Here is an 18,034-nt window from a genome sequence, read left to right on the forward strand (position 1 = left end):
CATAGTCTGTAACTGTTTGCAGCCGGGCACCCAGCCCACAGCCAGATTTCCTCTCCCTGGGACGTCGGCACCTTTGATTTGTCCTTCTGATGTTGCCAAAGCCACCTCCCTGCGGCAGGGTGCCTGCTAAACTTGGTAAACTCTCTCTATTGGCAGGTGGCTGTGTGTCACACTGCCTTGTCCCTGGCACCCTGGTGATGAACTGAAGCCTTTCCACAGAATGTTCTGGACAACCCCACCCCCACAGTCACCAGGTTCTGTGCTGCAAACCCTTTGCCATCTATCTTTTATCACCCCTCCTGAAAATTATTTATTAACTGCTTGGCTGTACTTTCTGAATTAAATAAAAACACGGACAGAATAACCAGGGGCTTGAGTATCACTTCTTAGGGGTAGAGATTTGATTTCTGGTTTTCCCATTTTTGCCTGACTTTCTATCACTCTCCAAAAGCAAGTGCCTTATTTTTTATGTGGTGAACTAAACATCCAACAGCCCGTGTGCAGGCTCTGAACTGTGTGTGCCCTCCCGGCGCCGCCCTCCTGGAGCATCTCCGCGCCCTTCTTCCTTTCTTCTGAGCTGCTCCCAGGACTAAAGGGCAGCTCTTCTTACCCACCCCCCCCAAACCCCCTGCACCGCTCACACAAGCTGCCCCCCAGACACCTCAGGCGAATCAGGGCTGGCAGCCGCCACCTGAGGAGGAAAAGGGCAGGAGCCCCAAGTTGTGGGGACGTTGGGGGCAAACATGGTCAGCCCCTGCATGCTGGCCGGCCAGACTTATCTTCCCCCAGCACCCAGCCCCACCCGCTCTGTATTAATTGGCATTTGATTGGGCTAGGGCGTATAATCTAGTATTGATTTTCTCTCTGGACGCCACAGCTTTATTTGCTCACATCTGCCTTGTGTTTAATTGGTGCTTTGCTCTGGAAACGAGAGATCTGATCGGCTTGTTTAGTTTCTTTTCCCGGGGCACACAGGCACGCACACACCCTCGCGCTCTCAAGTTGGCTGGCCCGGCCCAGCCTCTCTCTGACCCACCCCCCAACAGTGAGGCCCTCCTGGCGGATAGCAGGAACACGGAATGACCCAGAAGGCTTCCTCAGAGACTCCCGGTCTTTACACTTGACCTCACCTGCAGTGGGCTGATCCTTCCTGGTGTGAAAATGTGTGTGACCATTCCTGGGGGGAAACACTGACTCCGGGGTCAGACCTGGGTTCAAATCCACCTCTTGCCTGTATGTGGCCTGGAGGCGAACCTATTGGATCTTCTGCCCTGCAGTATCATCCTTGAGACCTTCTTTGCAGGACACTTAGGGAAGCACTGTCAATCACCACACTCCGTGTCCGGCCCTTAGCAGGTGCTCAATAAGCAGCAGCCCCTTGGCCAATAACGGGGCTCCATTCAGCCTGTGCAGCTACAGTGCGCTGCCCGCCTGGCGTGAGAGATCACAGCCCCGCGTACCGGAGACAGTCACCTGAGGCCACGTCTGTCCACACACGGTGAGGGGTGCGTGTCTCCTTGGGGCTCACAGTCCAGTGAGAACCTTGGCCCCAAGGCACTGCGGGCACCACTCACCTTGTCTGAGGCTGGCAACATCTCCCCCGCTCCCCCTGCAGCAGAGACCTCCCTCCGAGCCGGGCCTCTCCTGTCACCCGACATCCCATCCAGCACAGCCGCCCGGGCTGGGCCCTGGGCCTGGCGGGAGGGGGCGGGGGGCGGGGTGGGGGGACGTTGTTTTCTTTCCTCTGACTCTGGTCCTGCGTTTGGGCTGGTCCGCCCTGGGCTTTTTGTAGCAAAGGGATGATGTAAAGGCCAGAGGCAAATACTAATTTCCTATTGACACAACATTAATTCTCTTGCTTGGACAGGTGAATGTGCTTTCACTCACTTTGCCAAGATTAATGATGTTTGTTTGCCTGCTCAGAGAGGCCCTAATGAGGGGTTTGCGAACGGCACGCCTCCTGGCTTGGCTGTGGGGAAAGAGGCTGGCAAACTGCTCTACACCAAGGAGGAACAGCCTCTTCCCCCACTTCCAATGTCATCGTGTCCCTATTCAGGCACTGGAGCCTTCCCTGGAAGAAACAGGGACAAAAGGATTATTGGTTAAAGAGTATGAGCTGTTTGCGTCCTGCCCCCATGGGGTTGTTACTGACAAGGATACCTTCTCAACACACCTGCCCACGGGGTTGCGGCCAGCCCGCCCCTCCCCTGCCCTGCCTATCTATGACCTGAAGCTCTCTTCCCACCTGGGGCCTTGCCCCGTTTGCACACCTGGGGGTTGTCAAAGGTCGGGGCCTCAAGAGCAACAAATGCGGTTGGCCAGGCCAGGGCTTCTAAGGAGGGGCCGCTGTCCGAGGAGCCTCAGGACAAGGGAGGGTGCCCACTGCCGCCAGGGGAGCAGACTCCTGTAAGTGACGGGGTCACTAGACTGGTACCGAGCGGCTTCTGTGAGTGACGCTCCAGGCTCGGCACAGCCCAAACAGGGCAAGAAGGAGCCCGACAGCGTGACCTTTCTGGGCAGCACAGCCCAGGTGGATGGCGGGGAGGGTGGTGCTGGGCCCTGCAGGTATGAAGCCATGCGCTGAGGGGGGCTCTGCAGGGGGCTCCGCAGATTTCCTCACCGGCAGACCCTCCAAGGAGCTCAAGTGTCATTCCCCACGAGAGCAAGGCGCTGCTCTCTGCAGGAATCTGAGCAGGACTCCAAACCAATAATCGCGGAGGAGGGGAGGAAACGCTTAATCCAGCCCCATTCTGTCACTAAGGATGGTCCATTCATTACAACCTGGCCATCCGAGCTGCGGGGGGAAGCGGGGAGTAAAGAGATGGAAAGGGTGGGAGCCAGCTCTCCGTCCGGGCTGGGAGGGAAGGAAGGCTGGGGAACTCTCGCCCAGGGCGGGTCCCCTTTGTCCACGTACCCCCATGTGGCAAGCCCCCTGAAGGACCAGCCTGTAAGCAAACAACAGGGTTGTCCATTTATTTTTGCTGTTCGTGTTCTTGCTGTTAAAAATTATAGAAAACCACTTCAACCAGCCTCAAGACAAGAGGGTATTATCTCCTGAAAAGGCTAGGGGTGGATTACGCCTGGCTGAGTTTGGGCCTGAAACAGTGTCACCCATTCAGTCCTGCTCCCCCTCCGTCTCTCAGCCCTACTTCTCCCCGGGGTTGGCACCCTTCTCAGGCGGGCGTACCGCACCCTCACCGAGGTAAGAGGGCCGCCACAGCAGCCGGAAGAGCGCCAGGCAGACAGGTAAGACAGGTAGCCCTGAGGCCAACCTGGTCCTTGCTCACTGGCTGCAATTGAGCCTCAGGCCAATCCCAGAACCAATCCATCACACGAGCGGAGAGGTGGCATTCGCTGATTGGCTTAGGACTGTGTCAGTCATGTATGCCTGGGGGTGGGGTCAGCCCGCCCAAACTAGATCAATCGAATGAGGCAGGAGGGTTGTTTTTCCCTAGAAAAATCAGGGTAGCCTTACCAGAAAAAGGCAAGGATCAGTGGCAGGCCAGCCCAAACCACAGACGCGCACTGCACCCTTTTACTACTCAGTGAGTGTAGAAGCTGCCATTCACTGAGCAAGGCACTGTACTTTACAGTTATCCTGCACCTCGCCCGCAGACCCCGCTTGCGCTGGCTCCTTCCACCTTGGCATGTGATGGTCCCAGCTAAAGCAGTATTAGAACCGCAAGCCCAATGTTGCTTTCTTTTCCAGAACACAGCGGCAGTGGTTTAGCAAATCTGTTAGAGCGGGGTCTCTCCCCGGAGCCCTTGAAGGATTGACTATATTAGACCTTTTCGAAAGTATCACAGCCCCAGAGCGGATTCGGCAGCAGGAGACCGGAAGCGTCCTACCATCTCTCCATCCTTCGTTGGGAAGAAGATCCAGACCCTTTGCAGCTTTGCTTCCATCCCTGCTGCCTTCCCTGACTATTTGAATCTTTGTCACCTGGGGAGGAAGGAAACCCTACAGAACCCACAATGCAGGTCATTGTGAACAAGTCCAGATCCGGCAGGGAGAACCAAAATGTGGGCTTCTAAAATCACTATTTGCCAAATTTGTCCACTCCAGTGCCCTGGGCACTTTTCCCCAGACACATTCCAGGGGCAGCCCTTGCCCAGCTGAGTCTGCAGATCTGGAGGGGCCCTGGGGGTCTGTATGCCTGACAAATCATAGGTCAGGCAAGCTGGGGCAACTGCCTCAGTGAACATCTTCTCTGGCTGTGGCATATCTGCTCCTCCCAGAGACACTGGCCGTCAACAGCAAAGCACTGTAGACCACACCAAGAGAAACGCTGTTCGCCGGAGTCGTGCGCTACAACGCATTTGATCAGTGTGTCTTTGATTAGAGGACTTCATCTGGTCCTCTTGTGTCCTCTGTAGCTTTCACATCTTTACATGTCCGCAGAGAGACGCAGCCTGGACTTAGAAGACAAGGAGTTTTGAACTTGCATAGATCTTGGTTTCCACATATGCAAATTGGGGATAAAATCCAATGACCAGTCTGTCAGAGAATCAAATGAAAGAATGTGCGTACATAAAAAAAAAAAAACCCCACGAAAGAATGTGCGTGAAAGTGTATGGAAGGCCGTAGTGAGTATGGTATTATCGTTTCAAATGAGCATTCAGTCATTGCTTTTCATTCAAACTCTGTAAATTCTAATGTTTAGGTCATATAGACACAGTGATTCTCACGAGTGAAGGTTGCCTTTATTCTATAGTGCACCTTATACGATACAGGATATACTGCTTTTGATGAGATATGGTATCACGTGGATCAACGGGGAATTGCATTTTTGTTAGTGTACATTGCCATCAATTAAATGCTCTCTAATCCTTAACCACTGCCTCCTGGGGGGTCCCTCTGTTCCCTGTGAAGACGTTCCTCACAATAGCATTGTGTTCCCCTTCTTTCTTGGCAGCTGGTCTCTTCTAGACTGTGAGCATCAGGAGGGTAGGGAGCTTGTTCTCTGTTCAGATGCCCAGCAACAAGCACAGTGCCAGGCAAAAAGCAGATCTCAAATGTTGACGGCATGGATTTTAATTTATGAACACATATAATCCTAATTTTCTTTTTAAACAGTTCACAGCCCAGACCTAATTCAAATGGCCCCTCTCTCTTTCCCCTTTTATGGTAGTTAAAAATGGAAGCTCCAGAGTCAGACTGGGTTAAGCTGTGTGACGTAGGGCAAGTTGCTTAACTTCTCTGTGTCCCCAGTGTCCTTGGCTATAAAATGGGTATCATAATGGTGCTTATTTCATGTAAGGTTTTTTTGACAGTGAGATGAGAGAAGCCCCTGGAACAGGGCATGGCCCCGTGAGTGTTTAATGAATGGAGGACAGAGCATGATTCTGAAGTCAAGCAGAATCACTATAGCGTATCCATGGACTTGGGATCAGACTCCTATCAGTTCGTTTCTCTGCCTCAGTTTCTTTATCCGGAAAATGGGGATACTAAATCGTACATGGCTGTTAGAAGACAAATGAGTGGGTGTAAGTAAAGCATTTGGAAGGAGTCCCTTTCATAGAAGGCTCTGGGGTCTTCTTCTGCAGTATAGGGAACAGATGAATGCCTCTTTGGCATCCTGGCCTGATGCCAAAGCTCTTGGCCTGGAGACAAGAGGACCACAGGGATTCCCTTAGCCTCCTTCCCATGACCTATGCCTCCCGAACAACGGAAGTCCTTCCCACCACAGGTTTGTACAAAACTCCTCTGTAAACTCCCAACCCACCCTCTGAACCAAGTTGAAATGACATGATCTGATAGTCAGAACAGCACATTTCTTTTATTTGGTACCGTTTGGTTTATCTGAGCATCATCAGAGAGTGAACTGTTCTAAGCAAAATCATTTCCCAATGAAAATCCTTCTAAAATATCCTCTTCCGCCATCTTATGCAGAAGACAAAGGATGGGGTTTAGTCTTTCTGATGGCTCTGGGACATCGTTATGAACAGGAACCACAGTGCTGTCTTCAAAGACCTCTGACCTACGTCGGGTTTTCAGTCCTATTGCCAAACGCCCACAGAAGGCTAGGCTCTGGAATTCCTCTTTCTCCTCGTGGACCGCTGCGTACACTGGCCACCTCGCACCTAGGCTCTGGGCCTCTGCCTCTAGTCTTGCAGCCGAGGGGCTCCGGCCACCTGGGAGAGCAGTGCGGGCCCGTGGTAGCTACTTTCTTGTCCTCGAGACTTTTGACAATGTTGCTCACTATCGGGTCCCAGCTGTGTTTTCCGTGGTCACAAATGCTATGACTGTACCTACGCTCAACTGCATCCCCTGAACAACGTTTGATCGAGCCCACCCTCTGTGCTCCGAGGAGAGAAGTGCTGCCTGCGCATTCACACAGCCACGCCCGCCCCGGCCCCTCTCACACGGTGCGTGCTGTGCCTGGGAGCCGGACGGGCATCCGGTTATACGCAGATTCTGGATGGGGCCCGCGGGTCCGTGTTTCCCACGAGTTCCTGGGTGAGGCCGCTGCTGGTGCCCAGATCAGGTCCTAGAGTAGCAAGGCCTGCGTGCAGAAGAGACAGATCCAGCCGCCCCGGGGCAGGCAGGCAGAGGTGCCGGGAAGAGGTGGGGACCCCTCCCTGCCCCAGCTAACGTGTCTACAGAAGCACAGTCGGCCCGGAAGAAACACATCTGCAGGCTGCACTCAGCCCTCCACGTCCGGTAGCGGCCTGCCGGGGAGTCGGGTAAACGACCCGGGTCCCACGCGAGTCCCTCCACCGCCGCCCGGAGAGCAGGTGACCGGCCGGGGCCGAATGCCTGACCGGAGCCGGGAGCGGGTCCGTGGTGGAGAACTGTGCAGCACTGGCTCAGGCGCTCCCTGAAGCCATGAACTTGGGAAGGAGGGGGAGGGCGGCAGCATCCTCATAATAAGTGCCCACACAGGTCTGTTCATTGCACGCGATTTCCTTTCACCTTCTCCGTCTTGCGGAGTGCGACGTCAGCCTCATTTTACCGATGAGGAAACTGGATTTCAAGCGGTTAACTAACTTGGTCACCTGACCCAGCTACTCGCTGGCGACGTGAGGACTCAGAGCCTCGAAGCCCTCTTCGGATCATGCAGCAGGTCGGGTGTCTGCATGTGCCGGGCACACTCATTAGCTCTGATCTCACAGAGCCCCGCGAGGTCTGTGCAATTTTTCCTGTCCACAGATGGGTACACTGAGGCTCAGCGGCTGAGTAACCAGCCCAGGCCACAGGGTGGTGGAGCCAGGAGGCAACTGAACACAGTCCTCCACGCGGTGCTGCGGGAAAAGGCTCGGGTCAACTGGTGTCCAGCTTCAACCCCTAGAGGGGGCCTGAGTATGGGAGGGGTTGCCAGAAGTGGAATTCCAGTACCCCGTCTCCTCTTCAATTGTCGCGATCAGGACGTGGCCGTCCTTAACCTGGTAAGACACTGCCATCCCCGTACTTGCCCCCAGCCCGCTGGGACGAGTCCTGTGTCCTTCTAACACTGGCAGCCACAGATACAAGGGCTGTGGCCCAGAATTTGTGCCTGCCTGTCAGAGCCTACTGGGCTGCCCATCAGAGCAGGACTCTGTGGCTATTGGGAGCACAGGATTTAATTTCTTCCCCCTCGTCTCACCCCTGAAAAGTTTGCGGTGTGCTAGGAGAGGAGTCTCAAGAAGCACAAATTTCCAAAATAACTTTGGATTTTTGTTGAATTCAGGACGTACAAGAAATTCTTTTTATAATCAGGCATAAAATGTCTAGGGCTTATGATTTCTTTATGATAGATGAAGTGGCATAGCCTTGAGCTCTCCCCAGCAACACACACACGCGTGCACACAGGTGTACACACACATACACACATGCACACGCACCCAGGTGCGCATCTGCTGAGAACAAGACTTATTCCGATTACCCTCGGGAATCTGGGCCGTTCACCGGGGCTCTTCCCTCCGGGAGAGTGAGTGAGGGCCAGGAGCTCTGGCTGGCTGGGCACCCGTGCTCAGGCTGCCCGTGAGAGCCGGAGGGAGGTAGACGAGACGGCGGGGAAGATGGAGTCTTTGAGCCACAGGTTCCAATGGCAGGTGTCCCAGAACGTGGAGACTGGAGAAGAGTTTGTTTAGCTCAGCAAATGTCTCCCCAGGGAAAAACTTCCCCCAAGCTTGATTTAATACTGACCCCAAACGACTTGAATCAGACATGCAAGAGTTACAGCTCTACAAGAGCAGTTGGGATTATAATACGCTTACAAAAGAAGGAAACAAGCTCAATTTGGGGGGTCACTGGCCTCCTCCTCCAGACCTGCTTCATGACTTGGCACGTGGATTATGTTCGCTCCCTCCTCCCGGCCTGCAAGCCCCATGCTCTCCTCAAAGTGCTCGGGAGACACCGGGCAGCTCCTGGCTCCCAGAGCCCACAGAGGTTTTTCGTCTTGGGGGGCTGTGCTGAGTGACTCCTCGGGTGCTCCCAGGCTGTTGTCCCGCCTGCACAGCATGGCTGCAGGCGCCCCCCCCCCCCCCCCCCCCAGGCCCCATGTGTCAGCGGAGGGCTCCTCAGTGCAGCCTGTGGCCAGGAGTTTCCAGAGATGGCGCTCTGTTCTTACAAGCTGTCTTCTGTCTCCTTCCCACTTGACCTCCAGAGAGGCTCGGGTCAACTGGTGTCCAGCCTTTTCCCGCAGTCTCCAGAGAGACTGTGTGTGGGCATTGTTTTGGATTAAAAGCATTCTGTGTTTTCTTGTCAGTCACTCCTGTCCTCTGGGTCCATTAGGGTTATTATGAAAGGTTGGTGCCTCAGTTTCCAAGCGGCCCCAGCTGGAGTCTTCCTCCTACCCTTGCTTCCCCTCCAGGCGGGTTCCCCAGGCCAGAGTTTCCTGCCCTGGGGGCCCAAGGGACGAACTGAAGGACTTGGGACGGCAAAGGGAACTCCGGCCGTGCTGGTGTTTGCATGGATCATTCAAGTTGGAAGGCTCCTGAAAGCACACCTCGTTTTGGCCTCTCATTTTACAGAAAAGGCTTTGAGGGGCTGCTCCTGGGGCAAGTGGATGTGAGAGCCTTGGAATTCACTCTCGGCTTGCTCGCCTTCCCACTTCTGGGACTTGCCTTAGGTACCTTCTGAGCCCAGGTTCCCTCAACCAGGCGACGAGCATAACACCTACCTCTTAAGTTCCTTGTGAGGTCAAGTAAGGTCATCCAGGCCTTCCATGTGGGAGAATTTAGTGGGGGGGGGGGGGTGTTCAGTTAATGTTAGTGCTTTTATTTCTGTCCCCCCTAATCTTTTCTTTATGGTACCTAGTTCCCCAAATGGACCTTTTCCCCACTAGGCTATGAATTCCGGGAGGTCAGGAACCCCGTTCAAGTCTTGGGTTTCTCAGCACCTATGACAGTGCCTGGCATTGACCCATAAGATTTCAAAGTGACCAGTGTGAGTCAGGGTTTCCAGACTCCCAGAGCTCAGACCCCCACCCTGGGAGCGGAGAGGCCTGCCCTCAGAGGGCCCCTCACAGCCCGCATGGCTGGGATTCCTCAGCCAGGGTCACATAAAGACAGGAGCCTTGGGGAGGTTTCTGGGACTTTTATTTTTACTCTTTATATTTTCAAAGCCAGTAAAGATGGGCAAACGCTTCGTCCCTTTTGGGCTGCATTCCTCTAGTCAGCCCCCACCCGCCTCCCCCGCCCCTCCCACCTGCCCGCCTCTACGAGTCACCTGGGCTGAAAAATGCCACCCCACCAGTGGGCACCCCATTTGGAGAACCCCAGTTGGAGGTCCCCGCAGGGGCCTCCTCAGTTCCGGTGTGGGCACCCCAGTCTGAGGTCCCCTCTCTCCGGGTGACCTTGTCCTTGTATCAGCACCAAGGGAAACCCAGGTGGGCGGCTCTGGGGGGTAGCAGCATCGGCCCCCCGGATTCTCTCATCTTTTCTCTGCCTCTGCCTCCAACCTCCCTCTTTCCCAGCCAGGTGGAGTTGGGCAGGGGGTCTTGTCTCTTCCTATTCTGGGGGAATCCCCGCTGAGGGCAGAGTGGAGAAAGGGGGCCAGGAGGACTTGGCCCTCCAGGGGTGTGATCCTGGAGTTAGGGTGTCAGGAGCGTTTCTCCTTCGCTGGGACCCTCTTCCCCTCCCTGAGGTGGATTTCCTCCAGTCGGGGTTCTGTAGTTAGTTCTGGCCCCTCCAGTGGGATCCTTCCTGCGCCCAGGTCGGAGAAGGGTACCTGGTCATGCCCTCGTTTCTCCTGCAGTCAGCCAGGAGCCCACCTGGACCCAGCACCCCGGTCTCCCAGCTCCGAGAGCAGAAGGGCGACCTCTGCCCCGGCCAACTGCCTCCCTGGGGGTGGGCCCCCCTGCAACAGCTGGCTCACAGTGGCACGTGCGGGACCCCACAGCCACTTTCCTGGTCGCAGAGCCTGGTCATTTTCATCTACCTGGGCACTCAGGCGTTTGCAGAGCGGGCAGGGCCAGGCCTGGGCCCCAGAGGCGCGGGACAGACGACAGGGTGCCCGGTCTCAGGCCGCGAGGGGCCCTCCCCCCCCTTGCTCCCTCCTCCCTCCACCCTCCACCCTCCCCCCCCCCCTCCGCCTCCGGGGGGGGGGGGGGGGGCCCGGCCCCCCGGGCGGGGCAGGGGAGGGGCCGCAGGCGGGGCGCGGCGGGGACGGGGGGCGGGGACGAGGGTGGGGGGACCGGGGCGGGCGTCAGACGCTGTGCGCGCCCAGGCTGAGCACCGAGAAGGCGGCGCGGTGCTTGCGGAGTAGCAGCCGGATCTTCTCGTCGTCCGAGTCCGGGTCTAGCGGCTTGTTGTACTCGTCGTCCTCGTTCTCCGAGGCCGCGCGCTCCCCGCCCGCGCCCGCGCCGCTCGGCGCCCGGGGCGTGGAGGACGAGGGCTCCAGGGCGCTCTTCTTTCGCCACTTGGTCCTTCGGTTCTGGAACCACACCTGGGTGGGAAGGAGGCTGAGGCTCGTGCGCGCACAGCACACACAGGGCCCCGCTTCAGGAGGGTGACTCCACTGGGCGGCAAGGACACTCGATCCTTATTTTTCTAGTAAAATAAATGGCTCAGTGATAGACCAGGTTGTAATATTCACACCATTTGGGCGGCGCGGGGGAGGGGGGTAAAATAGAAACGAATGCTTGTAAGTGAAGCAGCCCTTTCTGCTTAGCTATAGCCCTCCTTGCGGTGGATCTTCTCTTTTGCCACCCGGGGCACTTGGATGGAAGATGCTGGAATGCCCAGGTGAGGGAACTCAGTAGGTGCTCAAGAGTCGTCCCTTCTTTAGCTTCATGGACCTTCACTGAACTTCAGGAATAATTTCCCCCTAATTATAAAAATAACGTATTTTCGTTGCTTAAGATAGTTGATGAATGCGGAAAAGTACCTAAAGAGGCAGAAAAATAGGTAAGAGGGCCCGTGGCTTCCTTCCACTTCCATTCAGCAGGCCCGGAAGCTGCAGAGGTAGGTGGCTGGTGATGCTATCGGAGCCCAGACGTGGGTCCCAACCTGCCCCTGTGCTTCCCTCTCCTACCCTTAAACCTGTCAGCATGTCACAGAGCTGGGCAGTTCGGGCATAGCTTTCTTTGGGGGGGCCCTCCACCCAAAGCCTCTCAGGAGAGATCTAGCATCACGGTGGCCTGTGGGAGCCTGGAGGGAGAAGCCTGTTCACTGACTGCAAGCTGGGTGACAGGCAGTGTGAGCATGGCCCTTGCATGCCCCTTGGAGTCTGCCTGCCCCCCATATCCCGTCCGAGCTTCATTTTGGGTGGACTTGGAAGGAGGTGTTATCTCCACCTTATTGGCAAACCAAGGCCGGCTCCTCCTGCCAGCTGAAGCAACAAACCTATAAATCCAGTTCTAACGTGGCCCCGAGACCGACTCCTGATCTGGGCCAGAGGCTGCTACCAGCCCTGGAAATTTCTGGCCAACACTGTGCAGAGGAGGGGAAGGCATTAGGTGGGTGCCCCACAGATCTGGCTTTGAGCCCCAACTCTGCACTTACCAGCCAGGTGACGTTGAGCAAGAGGCTCAGCTGAGATTGTTCCTTCCAATGTGAAATGGGTACGAATCCCCACCTCCAGGTTGCTGGGAGGCTTAAATGAGCTCCTGCACTCAAGGTTCTCAAAACAGAGAGCAGTATTGACAGCCATCTTTTTGGTTATGGTCATTATCGTCACCTCTGGGGTGCGGTGGGCAGGACAGCCTCCCGCTGAGAGCCGCCTTTCTTCCCCTGGAAGGCTGCTCCCTGCAGGGCAGACCCCTTCTCCCGCACAAACTCACCTTGACCTGTGACTCAGTCATCCCCAGCGAGTATGCCAGCCGTGCCCTCTCAGGGCCAGCCAAGTACTTGGTCTGCTCAAAGGTCTTCTCCAGGGCAAAGATCTGGTGTCCTGTGAAGGTGGGCCGGGTGTGCTTCTTCTTGTGGGTGCTGTCGCTCAGGGGATCCGGGGCTGGCGGGAGGAAGAAAGTGTGTGGTTAGCGGCAGGAGTGGGGGTGCTAGCCCCGTCCTGCATCTCCCACTGGGCGAGCTCCCTCCTACAGAGAAGCCCCTGAGATGGTGGGGGCATCGTGACTCCGCTAACAAGCAGCATTCCTGGTGATCTGACAGTAGTGACTGTGACCTCTGCCACGTTTGGATGGACAGGGACCCCGAGAGGGCCCCTGCCCCAGGGGAGAGCTACTTAGGGGCAGAGGGCTCTTGCAGCCTGCCCCGGTCTCCTTCTCTCTGTAATGTTTTCACTACTCAGTGATGCTGCCTTCCCTCCAGGGCCAGCAGGAGGTTCTTCTCGGTTTTCTCACCAAGACACAGCCTAGGTACCTTCCACCAACTGTCAGGGCCCCAAGGGGTCTGGGAATTCCTCCCCTGCCTAATCCCTTGTTCTTGGGATCCCATTTTCCAGGTTTCTGAGAAAACCAGAGCTTTAGGCCCCAAGTTACTGCTCTCCCTTGTCACCAGGCCTAGAAGTCATGTGGCCTCAACCACACGGGACAGTCTGCACACAGAGGCTCGGGCCCTGCCCCCTGCTCCCTGCCCAGCTAGGGCAGCCGCTCAGGCAGGAGCCGGGCTGGAGAGCGGCAGGGCTCCGGGGAGGCAGAAAGCCCACCTGTTGGGCCTTGGTCAGCACAGCCCAACAGCCCATGTCCCGTCTCCTCATGTTACAGGTAAGGAAACTGAGGCACTGGGTGGGGAAGAAGCTTCCCAAGAGACTGTCATCCGCAGTCCTCTCTCCCTTTGTGTTAATTCAGCCACCGACTTGGATATTTTCCTGTGTGTGGCTGTGCACTTGGGATTGAAGAGTAGGGGCGTGGAGAGAGTGTGTGTGCTGGGGGGAGGGGGAGATGGAGGTGGGAGAGACTGAGGCCTAAAGCACTCCCAAAGCCAGTTCCAAGAGATGAGGTCTTCACCCACGTGGAGCTCGCCATGCTCAGGCTGAGTGAGGGGGGGCTGTCAGGCGGTGTGACCCCCCGGAACAGTGCAGCACATGGGGAGGTAGATGTGTTTTGGGGTTTCCTTGGTGGGCGCCAAGCCCCTATGCGGTGGGGCAGCCCCAAGGTCCGAGAGGAGCGGAAGTTCCCTCCGTCTCTGCCCCTGCCTGGTCCTGGCCGGGCTTCCGTGGCACAGGGAGGGCTCCTGCGGCCACTGACACCTCCCTGCCTCCCAGGGGAGCCTCACGGGCCCGTGCATGTCCTGCCGCCTCCTCGGGGCTCCGACTGGCATCCTGGGGACCCCGCACCCGTTCTCTGAAAACAGGTTTGGGCATGGTGGGGTAGGGAGACCCCCCCCCAACAACTAGGGCCGAGTCTGACTTGACTCGGCAGCTGCTCCCGGGGGCCGGGCAGTTGTCGCTGCTCCTGCTGCCGTGAGCCCCGAGGAGGATGGTGGACGGCCGCCCCCCTGATCGCAGGCGGGACCAAGATGGGGTCGGAGTGCATTTGGCGGCCCTGAAGGGTGTCAGGGCATGAGTGGGTCTCCCTGCGAAGGTGATGCTGTGGCAACTTCTCACTGGGGACAGCATTTGCCTGCTTTGGAGGAAGAAGTGACATGGGCTCTGAGTGGGAGAAGGAAGCTAATCTGCCAGGCGGACCCTACGTAGGGCAAATGTGGGTTATGGCGTCTTCACCCGACCTGGAGCCCTCCGGGGTTTCTAGGAGGGCAGCTGAGGCAGCCACTGGTAAGGGCGAGGGGTGAGGGGCAAGACACCTGTCCAGGCAGAGCTGGGGCGGGCCCGGGAGGGGAGAAGTCAGTCGTGCGCCACGGTGAGCCATGGACCCAGGTGTCTGATGGTGGCTGAGGAGAGGTGGACGGCAGGTACGCACCACCCTGGGAGCCCTCCCCTCCCTTCCCACACCTCCTCCTCCCCTGATCCTGCGGGGGGCCGGGGGGGGGATGGAGCCTTGCCCTGTACTCACTGTTGCCGCATTGCCGCCCGCCTCGCCAGTCCTGGCCCGTGTCTGCCCAGCAGTTCCGGGTCCGGGGCGGGTACTCATTGCCAGCCTTGGGAAAATTCGCCACCTGCGGTCCATAGTAGACCCCCTGGGAGCCGAGTCCACCAAAGCCTGCCACGTGGGGGTAGCTGGAGAGGAGGCTGCTGTTCGGTGTGGCCACGGGCCTGCTCAGGATGTCTGTGATCCCGTGGGGGGTCCCGGCGGCCAGCTGGGGGCCCAGCCCCGGAGGGCTGAGCTTGTAGAAGGAGTTCTGCACCGAGTACTGGCACACGGGGGCCTTCATCTCCGAGAACTGAGCCAGTGGCGTGTTGTTCAGCAGGAACGTCCCCTGCAGGTTGGACTCCATGATCCTCGGGTCAGGGTGAGGGAAGGTGAGAAGCCCAAATCCAGGCCCCTAAAGCCAGAGACCCCGAGCTCTGACCCAGAAGCCCATGGCAGGTTTGGAGGGTCAAAAGCGGCCTGAGCCCCAGACTGCCCTTCTACCTAAGGCATCCGGCCCGGCCCTGGCCCGGGGACCAGCACCTACGTCAGCGGCTAGGAAGTCAGGTGCTCCTGGGGCAGGTGAGAGGCCTCACCAGCGCCCCTTGGCTCTCTCCCTGTCCGTCCTGGAGAAGGGCGGCTCCGCACGCCTCAGCTCAGACCCCTCCTCTGCCTGTGAGTCTGGGGGCCCTCCATGAGAAGTTTTAAGTTCAGAGAAGCAACATTTCCCTGATAAAGATATGGCCCATTAGAATACAGACTGGAGACTGGCTGAGCTGTGAGAGGTGCGGCGCCATTGGTTGAAACCCACACAGGCCTCACATTGGCTTTTCCAAGACAAATTGCACTTTGAAAGATTGACTGTAAAATCAGCCAGGGTGTGTGTGTGTGTGTGTGTGTGTGTGTGTGTATGAGAGAGAGAGAGAGAGAGGGAGGGAGAAGAGAGAGAGAAGAGAGAGAATGAGCTCTGGAGGCTCTCTGTTCATTCTCAGAGCGTCTACCAGCTCCTGGTCTCCCAAGCCCAGCATCTAGGGAAAGGTGGGTACCTGGGGCCCCCTGGAGGCTCCTGAGGCAGCCGCTCCCCTAAGGGTGAGGAGGCCAGGGTCGGGGTTGCTGTCCGGGGGTGCGCAGACCCCTTTATGTGCAGATACCCAAGCCAGTGGGGGAGTATGGTGTCTGAGTGTGGATGCTTCTCTTCCTCCGAGCTGGGATGGGTAAGTGGGGAGGCTGGGCTTTGGCTGGGGGGTGGGGGCTGGGGATGTGGATCTCTGTGACCGGCCTGAGAGCCTGGGAGTGGGAGCCTGCCAGCAGACTGGGGCGGGGGGTGGGAGGGGAGCAGCTCTGCGCCTGCCGGGTGTGTGCTCTTCCCACCTCCGCCTCCGAGCAGACTTTCCTGATTCCCTCTCTCCTCCCGTCTTCCTCCTCCGAGGAATCACTTGTGCCTCTGCTGGAGCCCATTGCCATGTTCTGTCTGGCTCGGCAGCCGGGTTGGAAAGCTGTGATGGCTGAGATGGCTGTTGATTCAGAGGTGGGCCCCCCTGGCAGGCACTTGGTTGGTGCTCAGTCATTATTTGACTGAGTTGCAGAGCACCCATATGCCTTTTTTTCTAATGAATTTTTTTTTACAACATACAAGGCTCTACTGGGGGCCATCTTCCGTTTTACAAACAGGGAAGCCATGGTGAATACCCGGTTGTTTCTGCATGGGACAGAATCCTTTCTTGCAGTTCTTGTTTTTGTTTTGTTTTGTTTTTAAAAGTGGAAACCAGCGTGCCACTGGTCTGAACATGTAAAATGACAGGACATTAGTGACTGTCAGGCGGACAGACTTCTGTCCCTCCTCCGCGGGGCAGTTCCAAAGCCTTTCCTGATCAGGCTGTGGGCTCCTTGGCTGTCTGAACAGCCCGTGGTCCCACTGTGGCAGGTGGGAGAAAAGAGGTGCCCTTCGCTGGCCTTCTCCCAGGCTTCCGGCTGGAGGTCTGGACCCAGGACTTGGGGAGGGCTCCCCTCTCACACAGAGCCTGCCTCTCCCCACGCTGCTATCTGTTCCTGGTGGAACTGGCTGCCCGCAGCCATGTTCTCTGTAGCGTACATGACGTAGGCTAATGCAAGAAAGACCTCACACAGGCTGTGGAGGTTAATAACTCTACAAGTTTAGACTAAAAACAAGAAAAAAGGATCTTACCCCTCTGAGTTGCCTGTGCTACCAAGCTGCCCATCCCAACCATTTGGGAGACTTAATTCCAATTTCCAGTGTCGCCGCCTGACACCCCCTCCCCCCCCCCAGGCGACTGTGATCCTGAAACTGTGCTTTTGAAACAGCTCTGGGCCATGCGGCTGCACAGCCTCGGCTGGTGCCTGGTCGAGGGTGGTTTTTCTGAGAGAGAAGCTACAGATTCCGAGTGAGGGCCGCCCGTGCTCCTCAGACCCTGCGAATATGACTTGGTCACCCCCTAATGATGGGAACTTATGAGGAAGAAAACCTGCAGCAGATGATTTCTTATTTACTGCCAGGCGTGACAAAGGCATTCACGTTCGGGAATCCCAGGAGGGCAAACTGAAAAGACTTTAGCAATTGTTTGATCCATTCCCCCATTTGACAGATGAGAAAACTGAGGCCAGCTTGGTGACCAGCCTCATGAAGTGTTAGGAACTAGTGAGGAACAGGGCAATTTTCTCAAAAGTTCTTGAACTTTGAATGACATTGAGTGCAGGGACCAGATACCTTCACAGGGAGGGACTGGGGGGGGGGGGTCCCCTGTTAGTGTATGCTGTGGGTTCAACCATGCACCCTGGGGGAGTGTGGTGCCCCCCTCCACCACCTTGGACTTGCTCCCATCTCATGGTAATCCTTAGGAGACAGAAATCTGTCTTACTAACCCCAGCGGTTTGGTGGGCTTCTCCCAGGATGGGTGGTCTGATGAAGGGGCTGTCCAGGTTTCCAGGAAGGGGACAACCCCCCCCCACACCGAGCGGTGGGGGGCAGGATGCAGGCCTCCCTGCTGACTGATCCCACCCCCGGACTCCTTCAGGCCCCAAGCCAGGCTTCACTCTTGCCCCAGCACCTCAGATTGCCCCAGGCCAAGCCAGGAAGGAGAGATGGAGCCCTGTGCCGTGAGTCAATTTCTTTATTAATTTTGACATTTGTTCAGCTGGTGTAGCGAGAATGGTCTATACATCAGAGTGGGGTGGGGGATTCTCTCCTGATAACAGAGCATTTGGGAGAGAGCCAAGAAGAGAGTCATTTTCATAACAATTAAAAAAATCAGGGTAATTCCAAAACTTCTAAAAAGCATCTAATGTGCAGACTGCAGCATTCTCTAGGCATCGTGTGGAGACCCCAAACTCCTCCCCTACCAGCTCCTACTAGCAACTGGAGCGCGCAGCCATGCGGCCAAGGGCCTGGGGCCGCCGGGCCAAGCAGCCATGCCAGACGCAGCGGAGGGTGCCAAAGCATAGCCTGGAGCCGCCGGGCCCACGCGGGGCTCCACGAGGGGCTCCTGGGGGGGCGGCGGCGGCCTGAGGGGGACGGCGCGGGGTCGAGGAGGGGAGGCGGGCCCTGCGCCTGTCTTCCCCGGGCCGGCCGGCCCGCCGCGCTCCTCCCACCCCCGGCCGAACCCGCCGGCTCCCGCGGTGGCCCCGGCGCCCGGCCCGACGCGGAGGAGCGCGGCGCTCGCGCGCCC

General features: G+C 57.2%; 1 protein-coding gene across 1 annotated transcript; it reads right to left on the reverse strand.

Annotated features, from left to right (window-relative positions):
- Positions 1-10,630: 10,630 nt before the first annotated feature.
- NKX6-3 (NK6 homeobox 3) lies at positions 10,631-14,718 on the reverse strand. The gene is made up of 3 exons (XM_021681536.1): positions 14,337-14,718; positions 12,207-12,376; positions 10,631-10,870 (listed from the first exon to the last, which is right to left on the reverse strand). Exons 1-3 carry the CDS (start codon positions 14,716-14,718, stop codon positions 10,631-10,633), a joined length of 792 nt encoding a protein of 263 aa, XP_021537211.1.
- Between the last annotated feature and the right edge of the window lie 3,316 nt (positions 14,719-18,034).

This window comes from Neomonachus schauinslandi, chromosome 2, assembly GCF_002201575.2.
Source record: "Neomonachus schauinslandi chromosome 2, ASM220157v2, whole genome shotgun sequence".
In the NCBI taxonomy this organism is placed as follows: Eukaryota; Metazoa; Chordata; class Mammalia; order Carnivora; family Phocidae; genus Neomonachus; species Neomonachus schauinslandi.

What these genes read in the sequence shown, in the direction of transcription:
- NKX6-3 (XM_021681536.1), bottom strand. Translation starts at nt 14,718, where the DNA reads ATGGAGTCCAACCTGCAGGGGACGTTCCTGCTGAACAACACGCCACTG. An exon ending in CGGGCGGCAATGCGGCAACA is followed by an intron (nt 12,377 to 14,336) that starts GTGAGTACAGGG and finishes TCCTCCCGCCAG; the next exon opens with CCCCGGATCCCCTGAGCGAC. An exon ending in TGACTGAGTCACAGGTCAAG is followed by an intron (nt 10,871 to 12,206) that starts GTGAGTTTGTGC and finishes CTTCCCACCCAG; the next exon opens with GTGTGGTTCCAGAACCGAAG.